The following is a 24200-nucleotide window of genomic DNA, read 5'->3' as shown; positions in this document are numbered from 1 at the left end:
ATATGCTCAAATTTTAGTATTCGTTCTCTTCAGGAAACTAAATTCTGAGACTGAGCCTTCGATGATTTCTTTGGAGCCCTTGATAAAGAGTATGTTTCTTCTTCAGAATAAGGACCAAAAGAAAGAGAGTCAGGCACTCTTAACCAGCAATTATTTACTAAAAGCGCCAACACCATGCTTTAAAACTGGAAGCAATAGTAGTTAAGTAGCCTGATTCCCTGCCCTTCGAGTGCCTACAATCTTATTAAAGAAACTTAAGTTTATTAAATTAAAATGTCTGATATCAGTATAAACTGTGCTAAATACCACTGTGTCAGAGCTCTTTTTGCATTTTAATATTTCCAGAATCACATTGTGAAAAGACAGGTCAGTTTATATCAGTTTTAAAGATGGAAAACTGAGGCATATAAAATAATTTGCTTAGAGTGATTGCAGAAATGAGCCTAGATATTAGAACTCAAAAAAACAATCTTTATTGAGCTCTATAAAATGTTAAAAGATACATAAATTGAACCTTTAAATACACAGTTAAATGGTTTTAGTGTATTTACAGAGTTTATAATTATTGCCAAGATATGATTTTGGAACTTTTTTTTTTATCACCCTATAAAGCAATCCCATAACCATTAGAAGTCAGTTCCCATTCCCTAGCCCTAGCTATAGACAACCACTAATCTACTTTCCGTCTGTATAGATTTGCATGTTTATGTGATTACACAATATGTGTTCTTTTATTTCTGGCTTCTTTCATTTAGCATAATATTTTCAACGTTTACTCAATGTTACAGTATGTTTCAGTACTTCATTCCTTTTTCTTTTTTTGACGAGTAACATTGGATGGACATACCACATTTTATTTACTTATTGGTTTATGGACATTTGGGTGGTTTCCACTTTCTTGGCTATTACGAGTAATGCTGCTGTAAACATTTATATACTTCTTCTTACCTATCCTTTTGGTAATAAGCTATCCTAGTGGGTGTGAAGTGGTATCTCATTGTGGATTTGATTTTTTATTTCCCTAAAGACTAATGTTGTTGAGCATCTTTCTAAGTGCTTATTGGCCATTTGTATATCTTCTTTGGAGAAATGTTTATTCAAATCATTTGTCCGTTTGTTAATTGGGTTGTTTGTCTTTTTGTTGTTGACTTGTAAGAATTCTTTACGTATTCTGAATACAAGTCACTTATATATGATTTGCAAGTATTTTCTTGTATTCTGTGTTGTCTTTTCTTTATTTTGATGAAGTCCAATTCATCTTTTTTTTTTCTTTTGTCACTTATGCTTTTGATGTCGTATCTAAGATTCAGAGTCATGAAGATTTACGTTTTCTAAGAGCTTTATAAGTTTTAGTTGTTAAATTTAGAGCTTTCATCCATTTTGAGTTAATTTCAACATATGGTGTAAGATAAGGGTCTAGCTTTATTCTTTTGCATGTAGTTACCAGTTGTTTCAGCACCATTTGTTGAAAAGACTATTCTTTCCCCATTGAATTGTCTTGGCACTCTTGTCAAAAACCAAATGACCATGAATGTAAGGATTTATTTATTTATGGACTCTTCAATTCTATAAGAATTTTTACTTCAGTTAAGCTCACTGTCTTTGTTTCTGAGATGGTGATGGGTGATACCCATTCCTGTACTACTATGAAGAGCAGAGATTTTATTAGTAAAATTCTTGATGTCAGGACTGTCTTTTCCCCCTCTATCTGTAACTTCAACTTGTGATCAAGAAGTAGAGTTGGCTTTAATTCAAATTTGCCTCTTTTATGAGGTGTGTTGATGTTTTGCCTTTCCTCTTTATTTTTTTAAATATTTCCTAAAGGTGGGTGGCATTCATTGTTTAATCTGCTTTGAGGTGGAGTTAACAAAACAAATTTTGCTTTAAGAAATTTTGCTATTGTTTTAAAGTTAAATAATGGTGCCACAACAGTGAATATTGTTATTTTGATTTCTGCTTATTTATTTTATCACAGGTGATCCTTTCAAGGATGATCCTTTTGGGAAAATTGGTCAGTATTATTGAGGTCCATCTTAGCTTAAATTCGATTTTGTTTAATTATAAACTTATATTGTATTTAAGAATGAGAACTCTCAGTTGGGTATTATAGGAAATGGACTTTTTATTTAGTTTTAAAACTGATCTAAGGCCCCACTAAGTTGTTGTATGTGCCTTACATTTTCAGAGAGAAAGTGGTAGATTCTTGTGAATTTGCTTAATTAACTGTTAGCTTCACTTTTTAAACAATGTTTGTGCTTTTAATAATATTTACACTGATTTCTCCTTTTTGGCTAGGATTAGATGGGTATAATGAGCTACACTACTACAGGGTTTAGAACTTTTGTTTCTGTAAGATTATAGCCTAATCCAATGAGTGCAGGAACAGGAAACACCTTAAAGGATAACTAAATGTCGGGCTTTTTAAGATATTTTTTTCTGGGATTTTTGCATTAGAATAAAGCAAATTGTGTACTGGTTAGTTATGCTTTCTAAACCTCTTCCAAACTATTGGCTATGGACGTGGTTCCATAGTATAGCAGTTAGCATGTCTGCTTTGCTCACAGAAGGTCCTGGGTTTGCACCCCAGTGGAGTCATGGTCCATGGTTAACAGCCATGCCACCCTGAACAAGTCCGATGTCTGATCTCGGAAGCTAAGCAGGATTGGGCCTGGTTAGTACTTGGATGGGAGACCACCTAGAAAGATCAGGTGCTGTAGGCATAAATAATAATAATAAATTAAAAAACAAAAAACAAAACTATGGCTATTATACTTGAGCGCAGAGAGAAATACATTTAGAAATCTTTGTTGTTTCTTTAGTTACAATAGCATAGAATAAAGGTCTTAAAATGGAATCCCTTGAAATTATATGCTTATTTTTAAAAATAAGTTTATTAGGTTAAAAACTCATCGAAACCAGAAAGAAATCTGTGATCCCCTCCTCACCCCACCCCCAAAATTAGAATCACCAGTTTAGAGAAATTATTTAAGCCTAGCACACAGGAAACGTTTGTATAGTAAGTGTTGGAATTATTGATATGCTTTGGGTGAATAATGAACAAGTAGGAAAGAATGTTAATTAAAACTGTTTAACTAGATAGAACTGTCTTTACTTCATGATCATTAGTCATAATATAAAGTACCTAACTTAGCTTCTGTAGGTTCAAAATGTCTTTTATTATGGCAATTGTCATGCCTTCAGGTGACAGGAAACTCAGTGTAATATTTTTTAGTCTCTCATATTTGTGCTGTATTTCTTTAGATCCGTTTGGAGGTGATCCTTTCAAAGGTTCAGACCCATTTGCATCTGACTGTTTCTTCAAGCAATCTTCTACTGATCCTTTTGCCACTTCAAGTACTGACCCTTTCAGTGCAGCCAGCAATAGCAGTAATACATCAGTAAGTAGGAGGGTTTAAAACTTAGATGGATAACAGGTGTTCTAAGGGAGTTTCTTGAAGTATACAGTGATGAAAGAATCCTTTTATATTATTTCCAGTAGGCCATATGAAATTTTTAGTTTCATTCAACCCATCTAGTTTTTGATTCAGAGTGGGTTTTCACAGCTTGATCACCTACTGGTATTAACCAGAATAATTTATGTCATCCAAAAATCAAATCCACCTTTCAAAGGACCAAGTATTATTTCACCGGGGATATTAAAAATAAAGAACTAGAAATCCATACACCAATTTTAAGTAAAGCTTTTCAGAAATGTTTGGTATGCATTATTGAAATAATGAAAATCAGTTTAAAAGGAAAAGCATCGATGTTTTAGAAAAATAAAATCACTTATTTTATAGACACATCTGGAATGTTAATCTTATAAAAAAGTACAAATTCTCATTGAATGTCAGACTGTTGAAAACATCATAGTACAACCACCGCTATTTAAATAAGCACATAGTATGATTCAGGTACTTCTGTGTGCTTTCCAGCCATTGTTCCTAATCGTCACGTCAACCTTGCAACGTAGGTATTGGTGTTTCTATTTTAACAGTAAGGACACTGGTACTCGGGAAAATTAACTTAATGCAACCAAGGTCATACAGCTAAGTGCTTTATCGTCTGGAGGCTTTAAAAACAAAATCTTTATATCATGGATATTTAAACATTCAAAGTAATATAATGAAATATTTTAACAAACTGTCATGTACCTGTCACCCAGTTTCAATAATTGTAATTTTGGAGGGTTTTGTTTTGTTGTGTGGCTTATTTTTTGAGGCAGAATTTTCATGTCTATAAATAAACCAGATCCAGAAAGGGTCAGTTGAGTGAGAGGCATTTGAAGCAAAAATTTTGTCTTTTAATGCTCAGATTAAGAATACCATCTTTAAGGAATAATTGATTCTTGATTTTCGTATTCTTGAACTACTTCCTTACTGTATTTGGTAAAGAGCTACTTGGCCAACAACTGGTATTTTCCATTGATGTAAAACTGAGCAAATGCCTCCGTAACTGAATATTTGTGGTTTCCACAAGCTACTGGATACTGTTTTCCTCTCCAAAATAAACAACACTTAGTTTGCAGTGTGGACCCATTTGCCAAATTCTTCTTAAATTGGCTGCAACCTAAATTCTTTTCCTCTCACCTTAATCTACCCTCTCATTCTTCACTTGTATCATTTAAAGCAAGAAAGTCAAAGCAGTTCTTCCTAATTTAAAAATAAACGAGTTTCTCCTATTTCTCTATCCTGGCGAAATTTTTCTGCCATTCATTCTACTTACTTTTTCTCTTTTCTCTCCAGTTTTCTCCCCTTGCTGACAGCTTTTAATTTGTCCATGAAAAACAAAACAAAATACATAAAACCAGATTGGCAGTATAACAACAGCTATGTTTATCTAATCTTTTCTATGTGCCAGGCATGGTGCTAAGCTCTTTTCATGTGTTACCTGATTTAATCTTTACAATAATCTTATGAGACTCATGTTATTATCTCCATTTTTAAGATAAAGTAAATGAGGCTTAGAGAGGTTAAGTGGTGATAAGTTAGTAAATAATAGAGCTGAATTCACACCTGTCTGACCAAAATCTAAGGTCTTCACCACAAGATTTAACTCATTTTTTTGTAGCTCCAAAACCCCCGATTTTTGTGATTTTCCTTTAAAAAAAAAAAAAGCCTTCTGATTATGCCTCCAGGCATGAATCTCTCCCAGAAATTCCTGTTCCCTCAAGGCTAGTTTCTGCCCTCAAAGGGATATAATTTTAAAAAACAGAACAACTAGCATTTCCTTCTGTCCTAGCTAGTGTGTGGTAGCTTTGCGTAGGTGCTAAGTCATTTTGTCAAAGGATGGGAGCGGATGGCTTATATAAAAGAGAATTTCAGTGATGAGTTAGGTGACCTCGTAGGCAGATTTGGGAACATTAATTTTATAAAATTGTACCATCTGAATTTAGTTATGAAAATTACTTTTGTGTACTAAATTGCCTAATTATCAAACTAAACATAGAGTTTTGTAGCCACTTATTTCTTCATGGGCCACACAGTTCATCTTGTTCCCCATGCTGTCCCAATGGCCTTGTAGGGTATTTGCACAGTGTATGATGAAGGAATAAAAATTAAACCTGACATGCATGTAGGCATGTTTTTGTATTTCTCTCTATAATGGTACATAAAACTTACAAGCTATCATTAAAAACCAGGCCTGTTAGGTTTTCTTTCCCTCAAAGTCAAGAGGAGACTCAGTAAAAGTTGTTACTTAATAATCATGTCAGTGACTGTCTCTCACACTGGTATTTAGGCTATTATATCAGGAAGCATGGAAAGTTACTTTGCTATACGGACCAGCTTTGATTGCTATTTATTCATTCAGCAGATATAATCAGAGTATAAGCTGGTGTGCTAGTTTTATAATATCATTGGCATCAGTTAAAATAAATACTATAATTTCAGTTCCAAAAACTTCCTTAGTATTACTTCTTTAAGTCCCAGTTGGCATTACATTTCTCTTTTCAAATACATTTGTTTTACTTAGAAATTTTAAGTTGAGCTCTGCATTATCCTTTGACATTTGATTGTTATGTCTAATTTCTTGATGATTAGAAATGGATGACATTGATAGCCATGAGTCAGAGTGGAAAATAAATATCCCAAAACACTTTTCACATCCCTTTCACTTGTCTGCCAAGTCTTTCGGCTGGACTCTTAAAAAGAGCCTGGTACCAGAAAGAGAAAGTTCAGTTGTCCTCCTAAATGTACAGTTTGTTTGACTATGATTAAAAACTAAAATAGACAGTTCAATAGCAGGAATCTCTGGCTTCTGATAAAGTCTCACTCTTTGTAGCCACTCACCTTTGCCACTTGATCCAGATTTTTCCATGGCTTATTTGAAAGTGGCAGGATCTTTTTTTTTTTAGCAGAAAGCTGTATATCTATCTGTATCTATCTCTCTCTCTCCCTTCCTCCTTCCCCCTACCCCCCATACACAAGCACATGTTTCCTCCAAGGGGAAGAATGCTGAAACTATTTTTAGATAACAGAAAATGGAAATCTAGCATTTCTTGATATTAAGTACTAGGATATTTAAGAGTTAGAATACTATGCATCCTAAATGCAACCTATCATCCTGGAATAGGAAAAGGACATTAATGGGAAAACTAGTGAACTCCAAATAAAGTCTATAGTTTATATTTTTGTACCAGTATTAATTCCTTAATTTTAATAGGTGTACCATCGTTATATTAGATGTTAGCATTAGAGGAAGCTGGGTGAAGGGTATATGGGAACCCTGTATTATATCTTCAACTGTTCTAGGAATCTAAAATTCTTTCAAAAAGAAAATTAAAATATTGATGATTAGAAATGGATGACATTTTGCTCTATACAAGTAGCAAAATTATAAGGAGAGGAAAAGAAATGAATACCACCAAAGTCAAGATAATGATTACTTCTACAGAGGAGGGAGTGAGATTATGGTTGGAGAGTACATGAAGACTCCTGAGGAGTCGACAGTATCTTGGGAGGTGATTACATGTGTTCACTTGATACTTATTTGTTAAACTGTACATATGTCTCATATACTTTTATGAATGGATATTATGTTTCACGATAAAAGATTAGAAAATGATATGTATCATTTTGATTTAATAAAATTGCATATCAGTTAGGGAAAACTGTTCCCAATGCCTTATATTCCTTAATGAACTTAGAGTTTGTAAAGACTATTTTCTTTGGTATGGCAATGAGGTTTCAGCTATGAAGTGTTACCTCTCTCAGTCATGGCTTTGTGTAATTTGTTTAGGTGGAAGCATTGACACACAATGATCCTTTTGCTCCTGGTGGAACAGTTGTTGTTGCAGCTAGTGATTCGGGTAAGGAAATAATTTATCAAATTCTTTGAACAGTAAATGTTACCCTTTTTTTTAACTTTTTTTTTTTTTTTTTGGTCTCCAAATGTATTTGTCCTATTTAGTATGGTTTTAAAATCATTGCATTATTATATCCAATTGTAATCTACCAATGATAAAAATGATCATAAGTGTTTATATTTCACTTTCTACTTTTCTTGTTATTCATTATCTCAATACTATTCAGGTTAAAGATCTTTCTAGAACATGTATGGAATAGCCAGTATCGTAGAACAAATAAAAAATTGTTTTTTTTCCTTTATAAAAGCAGTGTTGCTGGGCAGTTTCAAAGTCAGCATCGACTGTGTATCTTGGTCTAAATTTTAAAATTAGTGGCTTCCAATAGGTAATGATAATAGCTTTGCAAATAGTGGATAGGTTCTTTTAATAATGCAGACAGAGAAAAGTGTTATTCTAGCATCCAGTTTTCATGCTTTATTTTCCATTTATCCTTTTAATAACATTTTAAGTAATATTCCCATTTTAAAGATCAGGAAACTCAGGACTAGAGCATTAAGTTAATCAAGTTTATACAGTTTACTAGATTTGAACCACATATCAGTTTGCTTCTGAATCCATGTCCATTGATCTTTCCATTGTATTATCCTGCCTCTTATGTACTATGTAAATGAAAAAAATTAAATTCTTGGAACCCCAAATTTGATGACAGGTACTGGGAGGATAGAGGAAGCAATCAAATGAAAAATGTTAAGGAAAGAAATGAAAGCGTTTTAGTAAGAAACTTGGAAAAGGTCCGTGGAAGGACTCTTTGGGATTGAGGGAGATAACTCCAGATTTCAACCTCACATGGCTCTTATTCCAACAATAGCAACAAAAAATGATTAGGGAAGACGCAGGTTATTTAAAGCAACCACAGTGGTGACTTTGGAGATCATCAAGTACCTCAGCTTTTTGGTCTCGGGATCCCTTTACACTTTTAAAAGTTAATGAGGACCCTCAGAGCTTTTGTTTATATGGGTCATATCACAGCATTTACCATATTAGAAATTAAAAGTGAAAAATTTTAAACTTTAACATTTATTTAAGAACAATAATAAACCCATTACCTGTCAATATAAAAAATATTTTTTAAAGAAAAGTAACTCCAAAAAACTGAGAAAAGTACCATTATTTATATATTTTTACAAAGTTATTTTAATATCTGGTTTAACGGAAGAAAGCTGGGTCCTCATATCTACTTCTGCTGCACTGTTCAGTTTGCTGCACTATGTTGTTTTGCTTGATATGTGAAATGAAAGAGATCTGGCCCGCCTAGTTATGTAGTTGGAAAAGGGAGGAGTATTTCAATAACCTTTTCAGATTATTGTGGATATTCTTCTTTGATACTATATCAGAATTCAACAAATTTTAGTTTCCTCAAAGTTAGTTACAGTATGGAATATGAAACTATCAGTGAACTTTTCATGCTCTGTTAAATTAAAATACATGGGTTCATTTTGCACATTGAATGAATCTTATATGATTTTGTAACATGCATTGATCATTGGAAAGTATTGGTTCACTGAGCCTACACTTCTTCCAAATGTTGACACATTTCATTATAAATACTTTTTAAATTTATTAGTATCACCACTCATCTCATCAGAGACTAAGAATTGGTATAATGTTAAGTTTATGAGGCAGATATAACTTTTCAAGATTCTAATTTTTACTCGAAAGCTTGGATTTTTATCATCTGCAACAAATACTATCGGTGGTTTTCCATAAAATGACAGGCTCGCTTTGTTTGCTTTAGAGGAGGTGTTGCCAACTACCAAAATCTGAATAACCATTTTTTGTCACTTCTTTCAAGTAAAAACGGGATTCCATTAAAAAAGCAGGTAGTTCATCGTTTTTCTCAAACCGTCGTGGAAATGCTTTTCCTCCTGATAACCGTCATACTTCCATACTCAGCAGAAGTGCTTTATGTGCATTTCCCATTTTGTCATTCAGAATTTTAAAAAGATGTGTAAAGGGTCATTAATTTTTATTAAAACTAATAATTTTTCTTGATTCACCAAGGACAGGCATTCTTAAGTGCAACTGCCCTTTTTTTTAACCTCCGCAAGTGTGTGATGGTGAGGAGTAAAATGGCTACCAACCAATAGTTTGGTGCCACTGCCTCAATTCCCACCAGTAGTTTTACCCACCATTGGTTTTACAGCATTGTTGCAAGTACCATCACAATGAGGAGGATAAATAACATCTTCACATTCTGGAAATAGTTTTGACCTTATAGACCTACCTAAAGGGGTCTTGGGACCTCTCGGGTTCATGGCCCACACTTAAGAGAACTGCTGCTCTAATACGTTATAAAAGATTTTCCTTTTGCCCTATATTGTGCTGGTCTCTGTTCCCTCAGGACAGCTTGCTCCCAGGAGTTATCTGGGACAGATGTCTCCTTTTATTCAAAACAGGAGCAAGAGAATAATCTCAATGTCCTGAAGAAAAAGCTGAAGAGTAGAGGCTATTTTTTTAGTTCTGTTTTTAGCTTGATGCTTCTGCTTTTCTCACAGTGCACACTTCCTGTGGTGATGGTGCCCAGTTCTGTGCCTTCGACTACAGCCTATTTCCGACGACTCCTAGGTTTAGTCCTCTAGTTCTGTACTCTTTCCAGAGCCTCCAGTACCTTCAAGTTACCTGCTGGGTATTTCCCCTTAGGTGTCAAGGTCAACAGTACTTAAAATTGAAATAATCATCTTTTCTAATTAGTCTCTCCTTCAAAGTGTAGTATAAACAAAAACAAAATGCAAATCTTTACCTCCTCCTACATTCTACTTTCTGTACTAATGACACTATTATTGGTCCTCAGCCAATCATCCTAGATTTCTCTATCATTCCTCACCTCCAGTAAATTGCCAAGTCCTATCAGTTTAACCCCCAAATAGTCTGTCTCCTTCTGCTCAGCTTTGTTTGAGCTCTCATCATGTTTTACTTGGACTGTGATATTAAATTGCCTCCAGTCTCTTTATCTGCCAAGCTATTAATAAATGACTTCCAGAATTGTCTTTCTTAACATTTGCTCATACTGCTAACCACAAATCTAAGTCATTAGCCCTGTATTCCAAATGTATATGAGCATAATGTTTATTATTATATATAATATGTTATTCATATTGCATGTGTATATATTGGGTAGTCTTTTACTTAATGTGTCACAGTTACATGTCTGAAAGTAAAGTTGTCTACCCTATGAATTATAAAACAATACTAAACATTTGAATATCCCATGTCTGTTAATAGTATTACCATCTACTCAGTTGTCTAAGCAGAGACCTGGGAGCTATTCTAGGTTGTATCCCCACTCTCCTACCCCAGAGCTTCTGTGACATAGCAGAGGCTTATCAGTTGACTTCTGAAGAAGTAAATAAATGGTTTGTTTCAAATCTGCTGCATTGTCGTAAGATTTCGAATTGAATGGAAACATAAACAGTCCAGAGAGGTTGTCATGATTAAGACATGAGTATTCAAGTCCAACTGCCTGAACTTATTCAGATAAAATTGATAGTTCCTTAGGTTTTTTTAGTCTCAGTTTCCTAAACTATAAAATGAGGTTAATAATTATACCTTGTGGGTTTGTTGGGTAGATTAAATGAGAAAATATGTTAAAGTATTTATTGTGGTTTCTATCCTAGTAAATGGTAGCTACTATTTTTGTTATTATTATTATAATTATTACTACTTTTTAGTTTGATGGTTTCTAAATGCAGACTAGTGTTACTTGTAATATACTTTTTGTTAGTTTAAAGTGAAATAAGGACAATGGAGAGAGAGAGAGACATCAACTCTCCTTTCCTAGAAAGGATTCTTTTAGTCTAAGATTGTTTTTTCATCTTAGTTTTTGAAATCCTTTTGTTTGTGAAATAAAAGGTGGACTTTTTTTTAGTTCTTATGGTTAAGTTGGCAAGTCCGTGTTTTCCCCTAACTTATGTATGTATATATGTGGGTCTTAATGTATCGACTTAGGTAGTTTACTTGTTCATAAAATTTCAGTATCTGGAAGCCACCGAGACTGAGAGAGATGGCATTACATACCCAAGGTTACAAACACAGGACATTTGCCCTCCTTGTGCACACCTCTTATATCTCTGTCCTTTTTCACCAAGAAATTTAGTGTTTAACCAGCAAAATATCAGTCTCACAGAACAGAAGAATTGTAACGTTTCAAAATAAAAACATAAAGGCAAATTTTTGTTCTTAAAAATTAAATGATAAATCACTCCACTCTAACCTCTAAAATATAGTAGTTATGACAGAGATGAAGGCTACTAAATATTTTTAATATTTTGTCTCATGTTGGGGTCTTTTTAGCATTTCCTACTGGTGGATAGACACATTGCAAATTAAGAAAGAAAACTAAAGAAAGCAAATTCAGGTTACTCAGTTTCTACATATACTTTATTTTGACTTATAAAAGTTCTTTTTCCACTTCATTATAAATGAGATTAGTTTGGGTGCCAGAAAATTTTTTGCATGGAATATTTTACTAACTCCCGACTGAGAAAATGCAGAATCTTTCCAACTCTTAATTAAGGCTTTATAACATCCTGACCATATAGAAAGGAGCTCCTGGCACCCGCAGAGTATCATCGACGCCAGCAGTAGTAAAATGCCAAGTCAGTAGGTCTTTGTTTTTATAGGCGATGAGTCAGGCTAAGCACACTTCATATATTTTACGATTCTCAGCTCCTGCTTTTTTTATGTTTCTTCTCTAATTTTCTCTATTTTCACCAACCACAGGCCATGACTGTCTGTCTCTTTGAGGCCACTTAATTTTTTAATGGAAAAGTGTGTGTATGAGCAGGTGTTTATAGTGTGTGTGTGTGTGTGTGTGTGTGTGTGTGTCTTCTCCCACATCCTTTCTGTCCACCAGTAAAAGAAAGTGAAAACTTTTTAGTAAAGTCTTTTATTTGCTTCTTCCTCATAAACGTAGATGTTGCTTCTCCTTTGCTTTCTTTGAATTTTAACATGTATTCTGTAACAATTATGTGCATGCATATGACGTAGTTCAAGCATGGATTCCTTGAAGGCAGGTGTCATGTCTTATTCCTCTCTGAATCTCTAGTGTTTAGCCTTGAACATATTAGATGCTTTGTAAATGCGAGTGGTTGAGTGGGTCAGTGAGTGAGTGAGTGAGTGAGTGAATGAGTGAATGAGTGAATGAGTGAATGAATGAATTAGAGACCAACTTGAGAAAATGGATTCTTTATAAATGACCAGCATCTACACCTCAGATTACTCATGAGTATCTTTGAAGGTTTTCTGTGAACTTGAGCTTGAGTGTCCTGTGGGTCATAAATGGATCACAGGGGGAAAAAAGTTTTCTTCCTCCTCCCAGGATTCTCTGGTAGATAGCTGTTCAGTGGGGATTAATTTTTATTCGTTTCTTTCACAACGCACACTTCATATTTCAGTCAAACCTGACCTAACTCAGCACAGTTGCCCCATGTGTAATGACTTCTTGTAAAAGCTATGGGACAGTGGCAGAGAAAAAGCATGAAGCAGATTTTTCAGTCCCTTCAGTGACAAGTGCAACTCCTTTTCCGTCATCACCCTTCTACCAGTCAGGAGAGCAGCTGCACCCTGATTGTACCTCAGCTACTGTGGCATTGAGAGTAACAGGAAGAAGAGAAAGAAAGAAAAGCCTAAAACAACACCCATGAATAGACTGGGCCCCAGGCTGTGGAACTCAGCAGATATGTAGTAATAAAATATCATCTTTTATAGCTAAAGCTATAGGATTTCCTGTAACTTCTTCAGCATCCTCTCTGGGCTCGGAGTTGTTGGTGTATCTCTAAAGGACTGATTTTTCTCTATGCTTTTACCTACCCTTCTTTATTTCGTCCACCCCATGAATGTCTTGATGACAAAGTAAACAAAAACAATGCATATCTTTCTTGCCCCTCTTCTGTTTATGTCCATGGTATAGTCATTTTTAGAGGTAAAGGCACACTACACAAATTTAAATGGGTGGATGGGCACACTTGAGTCCTAAAACTGATATGACGTAAAGATGAAGAGTTGAGAAAGGACAAGAATTTTTCTGTGCCTCTTTACTTATTCTGTCTTGCCCTCTCTTTTGTAATTCTCTTTCCCCTCCTTCCTTTGTTTCTTTCTGCTTTCCTATATCGAACAGCAATTCCAATAAACATTCTTCTGCTTTATTGGTAGCCTTTATGCCTGAACAGGTGCAGCCTATCTCAAAGTAGATCAGCTTATTCTAGTGGAAATGTTAGTCCATGTGGTAAGTGCACTGTGATGGAACAGATGATATCTCATGCCTATGGAGCAGTGGTTAAATAATTGCTTTTGCTATTACTGTGCTTTCTGCCTGGAATAGATTTCTCTCTTCCACCTTCATCTACTTGGCAAATTCCATTTCTTATTTAAAAGACCTAGCATGAATTTAATGGCTTCTTCGATACTTTTCCTGATTCTCTCAAAAGTTAGTGACTCCTACTACAGGTTTTTCATACCTCTCTAATAGCTCATTTAAGATTATTTTGCTTCAGTTTGTTTATATGTCTCTCACTAGACTGTGAGCTTTCCAAAGGTAGAAACTGTATTTTCTTATTTTCTTGGATTTGATGCATGGTCAACAAATGTTTTTTTAACCATTCATTTTTCATTGGATAAGGATTATTCCCTGTTTTTAGGTACCTTACAAATCTAGTAAGGGTGATATATCAGTCAATGGATAACTATAGTACAAACTAGAATATACTCAGTGCCACAAAGAAGGAAGAAATCACGTCTTGCTATGGGAATTAGAGATGCCTAGGTTATTCCAAGCTTTGTGGATGAGGTAGCATTTAAAATGGGCCTTGAAGGATGAGTGTGAAATGCGGAATTAATGGAGTCTAGCTTATATTACTTCTTGATGTCTTTATTAGAAATAGTTTAAGTGCTGCATGGGAGGTATATTATTTGACATGTATTCCAAAGCCTTAAATACTTTACGTAGAGTTAGTTTACCTGTTTTTGATCTTAAATCATTTACCAGTTGATTTGTATAAAAGATTATACCTATATTGTGGGGATATCAATGTGCTCACTGTCTTTGTGGACTTTAGTCCAATTCAGGAACTAATATTTGGAATTTAGATATTTTTCATCTGTCTGAAATGTTACCAACCCAAATAGAACATAAAAATTTGATGTCTTTCTTTCCTGTTACACTGATTTCTTTATTTATTTTAGCCACAGACCCATTTGCGTCTGTTTTTGGAAATGAATCATTTGAAGGCGGATTTGCTGACTTCAGCACATTGTCAAAGGTAATCCACAGTGATTAGTGGGACGGTAAAATATACTGTTTCTACAATAGGAGCAATCCTTCTTTTCAGTTTTATAACCCTCTCACAGACACTGCAACTTGATTTCAATAAATAACAACAAATGTTGATTTCAGATAGAAATGAAAGATAAGATGTAATCAAGGCAGGCATATTTCTATACATAAAGACACTGGTGACGGTACAGGTAATTATAATTTTCTACTGATAATTTTGTTCAATGGCTTTATTTTTAAGAATCTTTTTAAACATATTTCTTTCAATTGAACTACATTTTCCCCCCTGTTGACTGAGTCATTAGCTGTGAAATCTGGGCATTCATTTCATCCTCTCTGCATTGATTAATTGATTTTTGTTCTGAGGCTGTTGTGGTTAGTATGAAGATAATTAATACACATAGTCCAGCACTATATGTCTACTACCTGTTTCCCAATATAGCTCTAGGATTAATTGAAGCCAAAAGAGTAAAATTAGAGTATATGTCAAATTGTCTGTGTCATCGGTTCTCAATTAGGTGTAATTTTCTCTGCTATCCCCATCCCTGGAAACATGTGGCAATATCTAGAGATATTTTCAGTTGTCACAGATAGGGAGGGAGACTATTCATATATAGTAGATAGAGACCAGGGATGCTGTTAAACATCCTTTAAATACACTACCCAGCCCCCTACACCATAGAATTATGGCCAGCCAAAATGCAGTAGTGCTACTGTAGAGAAACACTGGCCTAAATAGATCTAAAATTGTAATGCCTGATTCATTATAGAAAAGTGAATCTTTTATTATTCCACATATTAGAACGGCAAGATCTTCAGACCTACATTAAGACTTATTCATGTATACCAACAATAATTGAAAAATAAATTATTTAAAAAAAAAAAAAAAAAAGACTTATTCCATGGGATCAGTTTGCTTTAAAAAGCTGACTTTCAGTTTGTCTTTAATGTTTTTCAAGATGCCATTATCTTTGCCAGTAGTATTAACTCTTTCCTATATTTAAGTGTATTGGGAAGTGAGGAGTTGTGTGTGTGTTTTTTTTTCTTTGTCATTCTGGTCAGATATTCATTTGAGGGAAGACATATAGTCCCTTTAAAATGGCCGCAGGTGGTTTTGTATTGCCTGAAGCTTGACAGACCTTTGATCCAGAGTTAGCTTGTTCTGGTATGATCTAAGTAGTGATATTAGGATCACTACTCATATAGAACAATTTTTTTTTAAATTCTCCCTTTTGGCCCTGAATGCAAAGGTTAAACTGTCAGTGCTCTTAGAATTGAAATCAGTAAAGCTACATTATACTGAAGACCATTCTTCCAAATGCTACATGACCATGTCCACTTCGGTTGGTATAATATATACAACCATGCATAAACCTTTCTTTTCAAAGGTCAACAGCGAAGATCCTTTTAGTTCAGCTGCATCAAGTACTGTCAGCAATGTGATTGTTACAAAAAATGTGCCTGAGGAAGCATCAGTCAAAAGTGAAGATATACCCCCAGCACTGCCACCAAAGGTCGGAACTCCAACAAGACCCTGCCCACCACCACCTGGTATGAGAGTTGGTACTTTTGCCAAATCAACTAGATGCTTTTTCTCCCTAAGTTATTGTGTGAGCGTTATTTATAGACTTATCTAAAGGACCCTAAACAAAACAAGTGAAAAAACACGGCAGAAGCCTGCCGCTATCATCTGTTGTGGTCCCAGTACAAAATTGCAGAAATGTGCGTAGGAGGCCAGCATGCATAACTGTCGTGAACTGCTTTTCCCGGCAAGAGCAAATTTCCTTTTCAATCATTTTAGAGAGGCAGTAAAGGAAAAATGAAAGTATCGATGAAGTCCCTTGGTTTTTGGAAGTTCGTTAATTGCCATTTCAACAATAGTTTCCTGCACTTTGGTCTTTTAATTAATTCCTAGAAGAGGAGATTAGTTTGAAGTCCCATTCTTTTCTTGCCAAACGTGAATGAAGTCTTTCTTAAATCCTTTAATGTGAGAATATATGGCTTTTTTGGCATCCAGAATTTAGCAATATAGTGATTTTAAAGAAAGTATTATTTTTCTTGAAGAAAAATATTTTACCTCACATAAGAAGAGGCTCCTTTATAAAAGTGATTTTCTTGGTCCAGGAACAAATTCTTAATTTTTTGTGTTTTTTAATTTTTTTTATTTCAAGCACTGTACAAAGGAAAGGGTTTTTTGTTTTTAATTAAGATAATAAAGTTCATGAAAAGTGGCTAAAAAGGCAATCCCCTGAGCAGTTGTGGTGCTATGAGGCTGTTATAAGAGAAGACACATTGTTCTTTTAATCATATATCATTCCTTGGTAAATTTTCAGCCACAGTAGATAATAGATTACTATTCTTGCCTTTTCATGATAACCTCCCCGTGATATTTCTTGGGCAGATTATTTTTTCTTCTTTAACTTAAATTGCATGTACAATGGTTAGTACTCAATTATCTGTTGAAAATCAGTTAAATGATTCTATCTTTTAAGGAAAAGTAGGCTATATCATATATTGTGAGAGGGCAAAGTCAGAATATATTAAACAAAAGTCAGTTTGCTCATTTAATTTTTACACCTGTATGATGCCAATAGTGAAGTATATTTTTTATGTCTTACGTAAAAGAATATACTAGTGCTTGTAACTAAATCTAAGAATCTTCAACAAAATGGGTATGTATCACTATAGAAAAGTCAAAGAAAGGAAAATGGTTTGTTGGAAAGAGTACTGGACTGGAGCTTAAAGGTTTGGGTTCTAATTCTGAATATGCTCTGACTAGCTCTGTGACCATGAGTGTGTAGTTTCTGAGCCTCAGCTGTCCGAGCTGTTAGATAGTGGCAGCAATTCTAATTTCACCTACCTGCACAGGGCTGTTGGGAGAATTCATTGAGATGTGAAATATGAACATCTTTTGTAAGCTGTTACAGTGATGGAGAGAATCTGTTGTTATGATTGCTGTAACAACTTAACACATTTTAGGAAACATATATTTGAAGATATTTTAACAATTTATTTTATTTTCCTTCAAAAAATACTAAGTATAAGACTTTAAAATTTGAGAACTTGTTTGCAAATGAGCAATAGTATGCTATTGTTTGGTCAAAAATTAGTTTATCAGCAACCACAAAGATTTAGGCCCTGAGCTTCAAAACGTTCTCTTTATTCTTCAGTTTGATATATTGTATATGGCAAAAATTAGGTGGAGTTTGCCAAGGTAATTTTTAATTTCAGGTTCCCAGATGTTGTATATAGATCAAGCAAAAAATCAGAATATTGGTATTTTTCAAAGGTCATTTGCCCTTGCTGCCACCAGTAACTATATCAGATTGAGGTTATAAAAGCAGAGACCATTTATGTCTGTATTCTTTGTCATGCTCCTGTTATATCCTTTCCTCTCTTTTCTTGGAAACATGTTGTTTTGGGGAAGAAAATGTTTACGCCCTGGGCAAAAATAGGATACCTGGCCCACCCCCTTCCCCTTTGCTATTTTTTCATTTAGACACATAGAGCTGAAATGTATTTGAGAGGTCACTGTGTATGTGTGTTTGTGAAAAATTTGAGGCTAGACTGTTGATGTGGCCATTTAAGACCATATTAAGAATGTATTTTAGGCATTCACCCCCATCCCCCATCCCCCAGTTCTTTAATGCTCCTTGTTCATGTTTTTGTGTGTTTGTGTTTGCCATATTTGCTGGTTGAGTTAATTATAATGATTTTGATCCAGGGAAAAGACCTATCAACAAATTGTATTCTTCCTATCCCTTTAAACTGAATGATCCATTTCAGCCTTTCCCAGGCAATGATAGCCCCAAAGAAAAAGATCCTGATATGTTTTGCGATCCATTCACTTCTACCGCTACTACCACTGCCAATAAAGAGGCTGACCCAAGCAATTTTGCTAACTTCAGTGCTGTAAGTACTGTGAATGGGCTGTTTGGGGGAAAATTTTTCCATTTACAGTTTGAAGAGTTTTCAAAGATTGCTTTGGAATCTGTCAAACTTGCATCATTCCGACTAAATTTACCAACATACTAAAAATGATCTTTATTCTTCCCCCAACCAAAACCTCTGTTTGCTTCTGTTATGATGGTTCTAAAATTATTCCATTACACAAATGACTTTAGTAGTCTTAGTTCTTTGATATGTACCAGTTTTGTAAACCCTTCTTCTTGGTAAACAATATAAATAAAATCTTTACAGGTATTATTTCACAAATTGTTATGGATGATGGGCCGTTAGTCATTTGCTGTCTGCCCACTGGATGAATAACGCCAATAATGAGCTTGTGTATTTGTTATTGTGTATGTGTGTTTGTGTATAAAGCTTTGGTGATTTCTGGAGACCAGTCAGCAACTATCCTATGAGAGAATCAGGTTAGGGATTTTTTGAATAGAAAATAAAACTCTGGTTTTATATAGTAGCATTTTTTAAATGTACATGTCAGCTTTGTGAAAGAAATACAGTTGTCAAGAGTTAACCAATCTTTAATTATTTAGAGGACTCTAATTTATTAGCCTTCTATGTTTACTCTGCATTCTCCCAGAGCTGACTAAAATAGGCAAACCAGTAAAAACAGTGGAAGGATGCTGTGATAACAGCATAGGCAAAACCTATAATATCACAAAAATGGGACAACTAATTATGGAGTTGTCACTCTGGAGGGACATAAAGCAATGACATATATTCCATCATTATTCCGATAAAAATGACTTTTTAAAAAATAAAATTCTTAGAGTAGCTAACAGAGTTTCACTTTCCCAGATGTTTTTCAGGCAGAATGACCTTTATTATCACTGCCTATTCTATAATGAAGGAATTTTCTTCCACTTATCATCTTAAGCCCTTGAGATGATTTTGGAACCCTGGCCACAATTTGCCTAATGTGTCCCTCAGTGTAGCATTAGATCAGTCAACTAGTCCTCTATCCCTGCAGCCATTTGTAGTTAGAAAGGAGATAAGCAGGAATCTGCACACAACTAAGTCAGACAGAATTAAACTGAGCTACCCAGCTTTTGAACCTGTACTTTAAGTTCCAGTGACTTCTTCTGAATGTGAAAGAGGAGAATAGGAATTAATATCTTGATTATTGGAAAGTGGAGTGTCAGATTTATCCTGACTTAACTTCCGTTAGATGGAATTTGAGTTGTTTCAAGCAGAAAATCCAGAATTGGTCTTCTTAGGAGAAAATAATCCCCTTAATATAAAATAGTCTGGCATTTTATAGCATTTAATATCTTAAATATGATTTCAGCAAGTCAAAACCTGTTTGGAATGAGCCTCGAACAATAGCTGAGGCATTTTGTTTATTTCATATTCCAAAATCTCAATATAGGATAATATAAAGCTCCTCATAATAAAAATGTCTTCCTTTTTTCATTACGAAAGATTTGTAAAGTATTAAAAGTTTAAAAGGCCCTCTAATCCCAAGGAAAAAAGCTTTAATTTTTTTTAAAGCCTGACAATTTATTTCATTTCATCCCATCATGTTATTTATCCTATTATGATATTCTTCTATATGATAGGATGTGAAACCAAGTAGAATTTTTTTATTTAGGACCTGCCAAGATTACTGTTATGGGTGGATAAAAATATTTTCCTGACCTAATTACCAGTGTTAAGGTTTTATTTAGACTGGGCCAAAAAGTTCTCAGTGTCTGCCAAAATCTTTATAATGTATAAAAAAAAAATGATTTGGTTCACACCTTGTTTAGTGAACCTGGTACTCTTATTTTATGTATAGCAAAATCAGCATATTCTTTGTTTTCTAGTTTCTGTACCTGAAGGGTTAGGATGAGGTAGAGAATCACAAGTAGGATTAAGTTGAAAATGATTTATCATGTGAGGATGCTCCCTGAACTTGAAGTAGTAGATGTTTTCCAATGGATAAAAAGGCTAGCTAGTCCTGTTTTTAAATCTACTAATTCACTTTAAGCATTTATACTTTTTTAAAATAATGTTTTAATGTTTAGTTTTATAGACTTTCTATCTGTAGATTGCATGAATTTTTTAAATTAAATCACATTTAATAATCAAATGTGTTTTCAGAAAAAAAAAATTAACAAGTAATAAATAAGACTATTCCCAGAGTTTTTCAGGTGAAACAAGTAGTTAATGTCCTTTGTAAAAACTATTCTTCATTCTTTTTATTTGTTTTACTCAGTCTGTTTATTCATCCATTCATCTTTTAAATGCAGTATCCCTCTGAAGAGGATATGATTGAATGGGCCAAGAGGGAAAGTGAGAGAGAGGAAGAGCAGAGGCTTGCCCGACTGAATCAGCAGGAGCAAGAAGACTTAGAATTAGCTATTGCACTCAGCAAATCCGAGATTTCAGAAGCATGAAGAATTCTCCTGTCCTTTGTCAACCATACAATACTCTTCTTCCTGAATACCGAAGCTATTTACAGTGTGTATCAAAACTACCTATGAGCATGGGAATACAAAAGGTTTGAGATTCCTATAAATGTGACAAAAGGTTTTGTTTTTTTAAAAAACTCCATTTCAGATTTGTCTTTTTTTTCCCGCTGTAAAAGCGGCAATCCAGTCAGACAACTTCAGCTAGGCCCCTGTTCTGGTGTGCATTTACTGTGAGCTTTTGCCTGCCTGTGCTACTTTTACTGTAAAGCTAGAGCACCCAAGCTTCTGCTTTCTGGAATATAGAGAAAAAGCTTCACCCCTGTGCTACCCTTATTCTGTAGTTACTCTGATGATAGCCAGTGGGGTTCTTAAAGTTTGCAGTATTCTTCCCTGATTTAAATGGATGAGGGAGGGGAAAGGAAGGAACATCCTATTTCTTTTATGATAGTGCAGATTGGCTAATTCGAAGTGCATGTTTGTATTTCCATATAATCAAAATACTGTTTAATTTGTTTTTTTTTAATAGACAAGGAAAACTATTTTGCATAAATAGACTCCACTATCGAAGAAGGGATGCTTTAGGATTAACCTTTACAGCTTCAGACTCAATCTTTTCCTAAATAAAAATGCTAAAGCCTCATGCGTGAAATATATTTAAATTTTTTTTTTCTGGATTTAAAGAATTATAGATGAACAGATAGCTCTCCATAATTTTAAGTGTTAGACAGTGGAGAAAATTTATCACCTAAAATATACCCATCAGTGTAAGGTAAGCAGAACTCTTAACATGGCAGCCATTCTGCCATTGCTATAGCACTGCTCTCTTTAGTTCATGGTAGATTTATTTTTGTACTTTTGCAGAAGAAACTTTAGCAAGCTAGAACTGGAAGGTACTTTAATTTTTTGTATATATATATTTTTGTTTTCTTTAATGAAGGCTCAATTACTTGAAATGTAAAAACTTTCACTGAACACAAATGAAAAAAGTCACATGCATTAAATCATATTATTGATTTTTGTCCATCTTTGTGTTTTAAAATAGTTTATTCTCTTCATGTTTTCTGCCTATGAAGTTGGCAGGCTAACAACAACAAAAGTCTTGTTTTTTTAATTTAGAGAGAAGAGACCTGCCAAGTTATCAGATCTCTTCATATGTTAAAAGCTTGTCTCCTATAAAATTGACCTAGCAGACAAGCTGAGTTTGAAATAGTCTGTGAAGTAGGCTGTAAATTGTAATCTTAATTTTTTTTAACATTAGTTACTGACTTAGGTAATGTATTGAATACCTATTTACCAAGATAAAGAAAAATACACCTAAAAACTAATTAATAGTCTCTGTGGTCACAAAGTCAAAGTGGTATTGATCTGTGTAAAGCAAAATAACTTATTACCTAGCCTATGAATAAATTCCAAAATATCCAATTCATTTCATATTGAAATGGTGCTTTTTTTTCTCTCCACACACGATTGGACTGCTGCAGTTTAAAACAAACAAACCACTTCCTTGCACTGCTAACTTTTTTCTACTTTTATAAATTGGAACAGTTCAGCATAAAAAATCATACATGTGAAGCAAGGGCTGAATCATAACCACAAGGCTTTAATTTTGATAAACTTATCCAGTGACTAAGGATGTATTGTAAAAGTCGATTGAGAAGGTAGTGTTGGGAATTGTGGTAGGTAGTGGTTTTGGGTTTTTTTCTTCCCCTTAAACTTCAGGAGAAAGGTAAGTTGTCTTAAACAACCTTATTTTGCACTGGGAAAATGAACAGATGTTTGAAATGCTTTTAATATTTTTTTTTAAATTAAAATCTCTGGAAAATATTAAATATCTGTAACTTATAAACACCAACTTTTGATGTAATAAGTGTACCCTAACCTTGTGTATGTTTAACTGGATTACATAGATTCTTATCTTTTGTTAAAATATGTATACTCAGTGGACCAATATAATATTAAAGTATGTATATATTATATAAATATAAATATATATCTCTATCTCCATGCTCACTTGCGTAGGATGAATGTGGTTTGTGATTGATTATATTTTACGTTGTTAACTCTGGCTCCAGAGCCTGTGCTTGAAAAGGACAGATAAATATTCCGGAGAACCAAGTGGCACTGCTTACAAAGTTTTAACCATCTTCTACATTCTTGTTCAGGTTCTTCTCTTTACAGAATTTTCTCTTATGTTTCAAACTTCCAAGTTGTAGCCTGTAACTATGAGAACAATAAACTTTAAGTAATAATAAAACTTACTATCCATACATACTCTATTTGAAATGGAGTTTTGCATGGTGCTCTTATGCCCATGCTGTGTCCATGGAGGGGCATGTGTTCAGTCAGTACAGATTAGTGTGTATGAAGTACACGAGACAATACCTGGTGTAGAATACCTAATAAATGTTAACTATTATTTTTAGTTATCAAGCACCGTTTTCGAAAAAGAAAGATAGGAAATGTATATACGTAGGGATAGTGCCTGAAACATAGGTGGCTTTGCATATATTTGTCGAATGAGGATTTATGACATGGATTCTAGGAGGGCACTGTGGTGTAAAAAAAAATCATACAATCCTGGAATTGAATCCCTGATCTACCATTTTTGAGAAGGATGACTTTGAGAAAGTTATTTAGCCTCCCTGAGCCTCATTTTCCTCATCTAATGAACATCATAATACCTAATTCACAAGATTGTTCTGAAGGATTTAACTTTGACAGCTTTTTTATAATACAAGTTTACCCATGCAGTTACAATCCGTGTGTTCAAGGGTCAACTGTGTTTTTGAGCCGCGGCTGGGAATTCGTGTATGCAGAAGGCCAGCTTAAGTTATATGCAGATTTTTGACTGTGTGTCATGGTGGGGTCAGTGCCCCTACCCGGCCCCCTGCATTGTCCTAGAGTCAACTGTATTTATTTTAATTTTAAAAACTCAACTATGTTATTATTAATAGTGAAAAATAGCTATTAGTTATTGACTGCACATTATGTGTGGAGTGCTATACATAGCACTTTATGTGTGTTTTCTTCACAAGAGCCCTTATGTGTGTTTTCTTCACAAAAGCCCTAAGTAGTACTATTATTATCCTCTATTTTAGACATGGGCAAACAGGCTCAACAAAAGTTAAAATAACATGCTTTATATCACAGAGCTAATAAGTAGATGAGCCAGGAATTGAACTCTGGTATCTCTGTTTCTAAAACATGA

At 34.3% G+C, this 24200-nt stretch overlaps 1 protein-coding gene and 1 pseudogene across 2 annotated transcripts in view; both read left to right on the top strand.

The window, feature by feature from the left end:
* EPS15 (epidermal growth factor receptor pathway substrate 15) overlaps positions 1–22978 on the top strand; it is a 111753-nt gene extending 88775 nt beyond the window's left edge. Inside the window, exons 19-25 of one of the 2 annotated variants that reach the window (XM_006919182.3) lie at positions 1976–2011; positions 3262–3398; positions 7240–7309; positions 14546–14622; positions 16025–16187; positions 18361–18548; positions 20831–22978. In XM_006919182.3, the coding sequence (XP_006919244.1) occupies positions 1976–2011; positions 3262–3398; positions 7240–7309; positions 14546–14622; positions 16025–16187; positions 18361–18548; positions 20831–20977 (818 nt within the window). In that variant the 3' untranslated portion in view covers positions 20978–22978. The remainder of the gene's footprint in view (positions 1–1975; positions 2012–3261; positions 3399–7239; positions 7310–14545; positions 14623–16024; positions 16188–18360; positions 18549–20830) is intronic. The other variant, XM_006919183.3, reaches the window with a different exon arrangement.
* Positions 2605–2720, top strand: LOC112486032 (annotated as a pseudogene).
* Positions 22979–24200: the final 1222 nt, after the last annotated feature.

Source organism: Pteropus alecto, unplaced genomic scaffold (genome assembly GCF_000325575.1).
Source record: "Pteropus alecto unplaced genomic scaffold, ASM32557v1 scaffold25, whole genome shotgun sequence".
Lineage (NCBI taxonomy): Eukaryota > Metazoa > Chordata > Mammalia > Chiroptera > Pteropodidae > Pteropus > Pteropus alecto.
The sequence above is the reverse complement of the archived record's forward strand: the minus strand, read 5'-3'. Positions and strand labels throughout refer to the sequence as shown.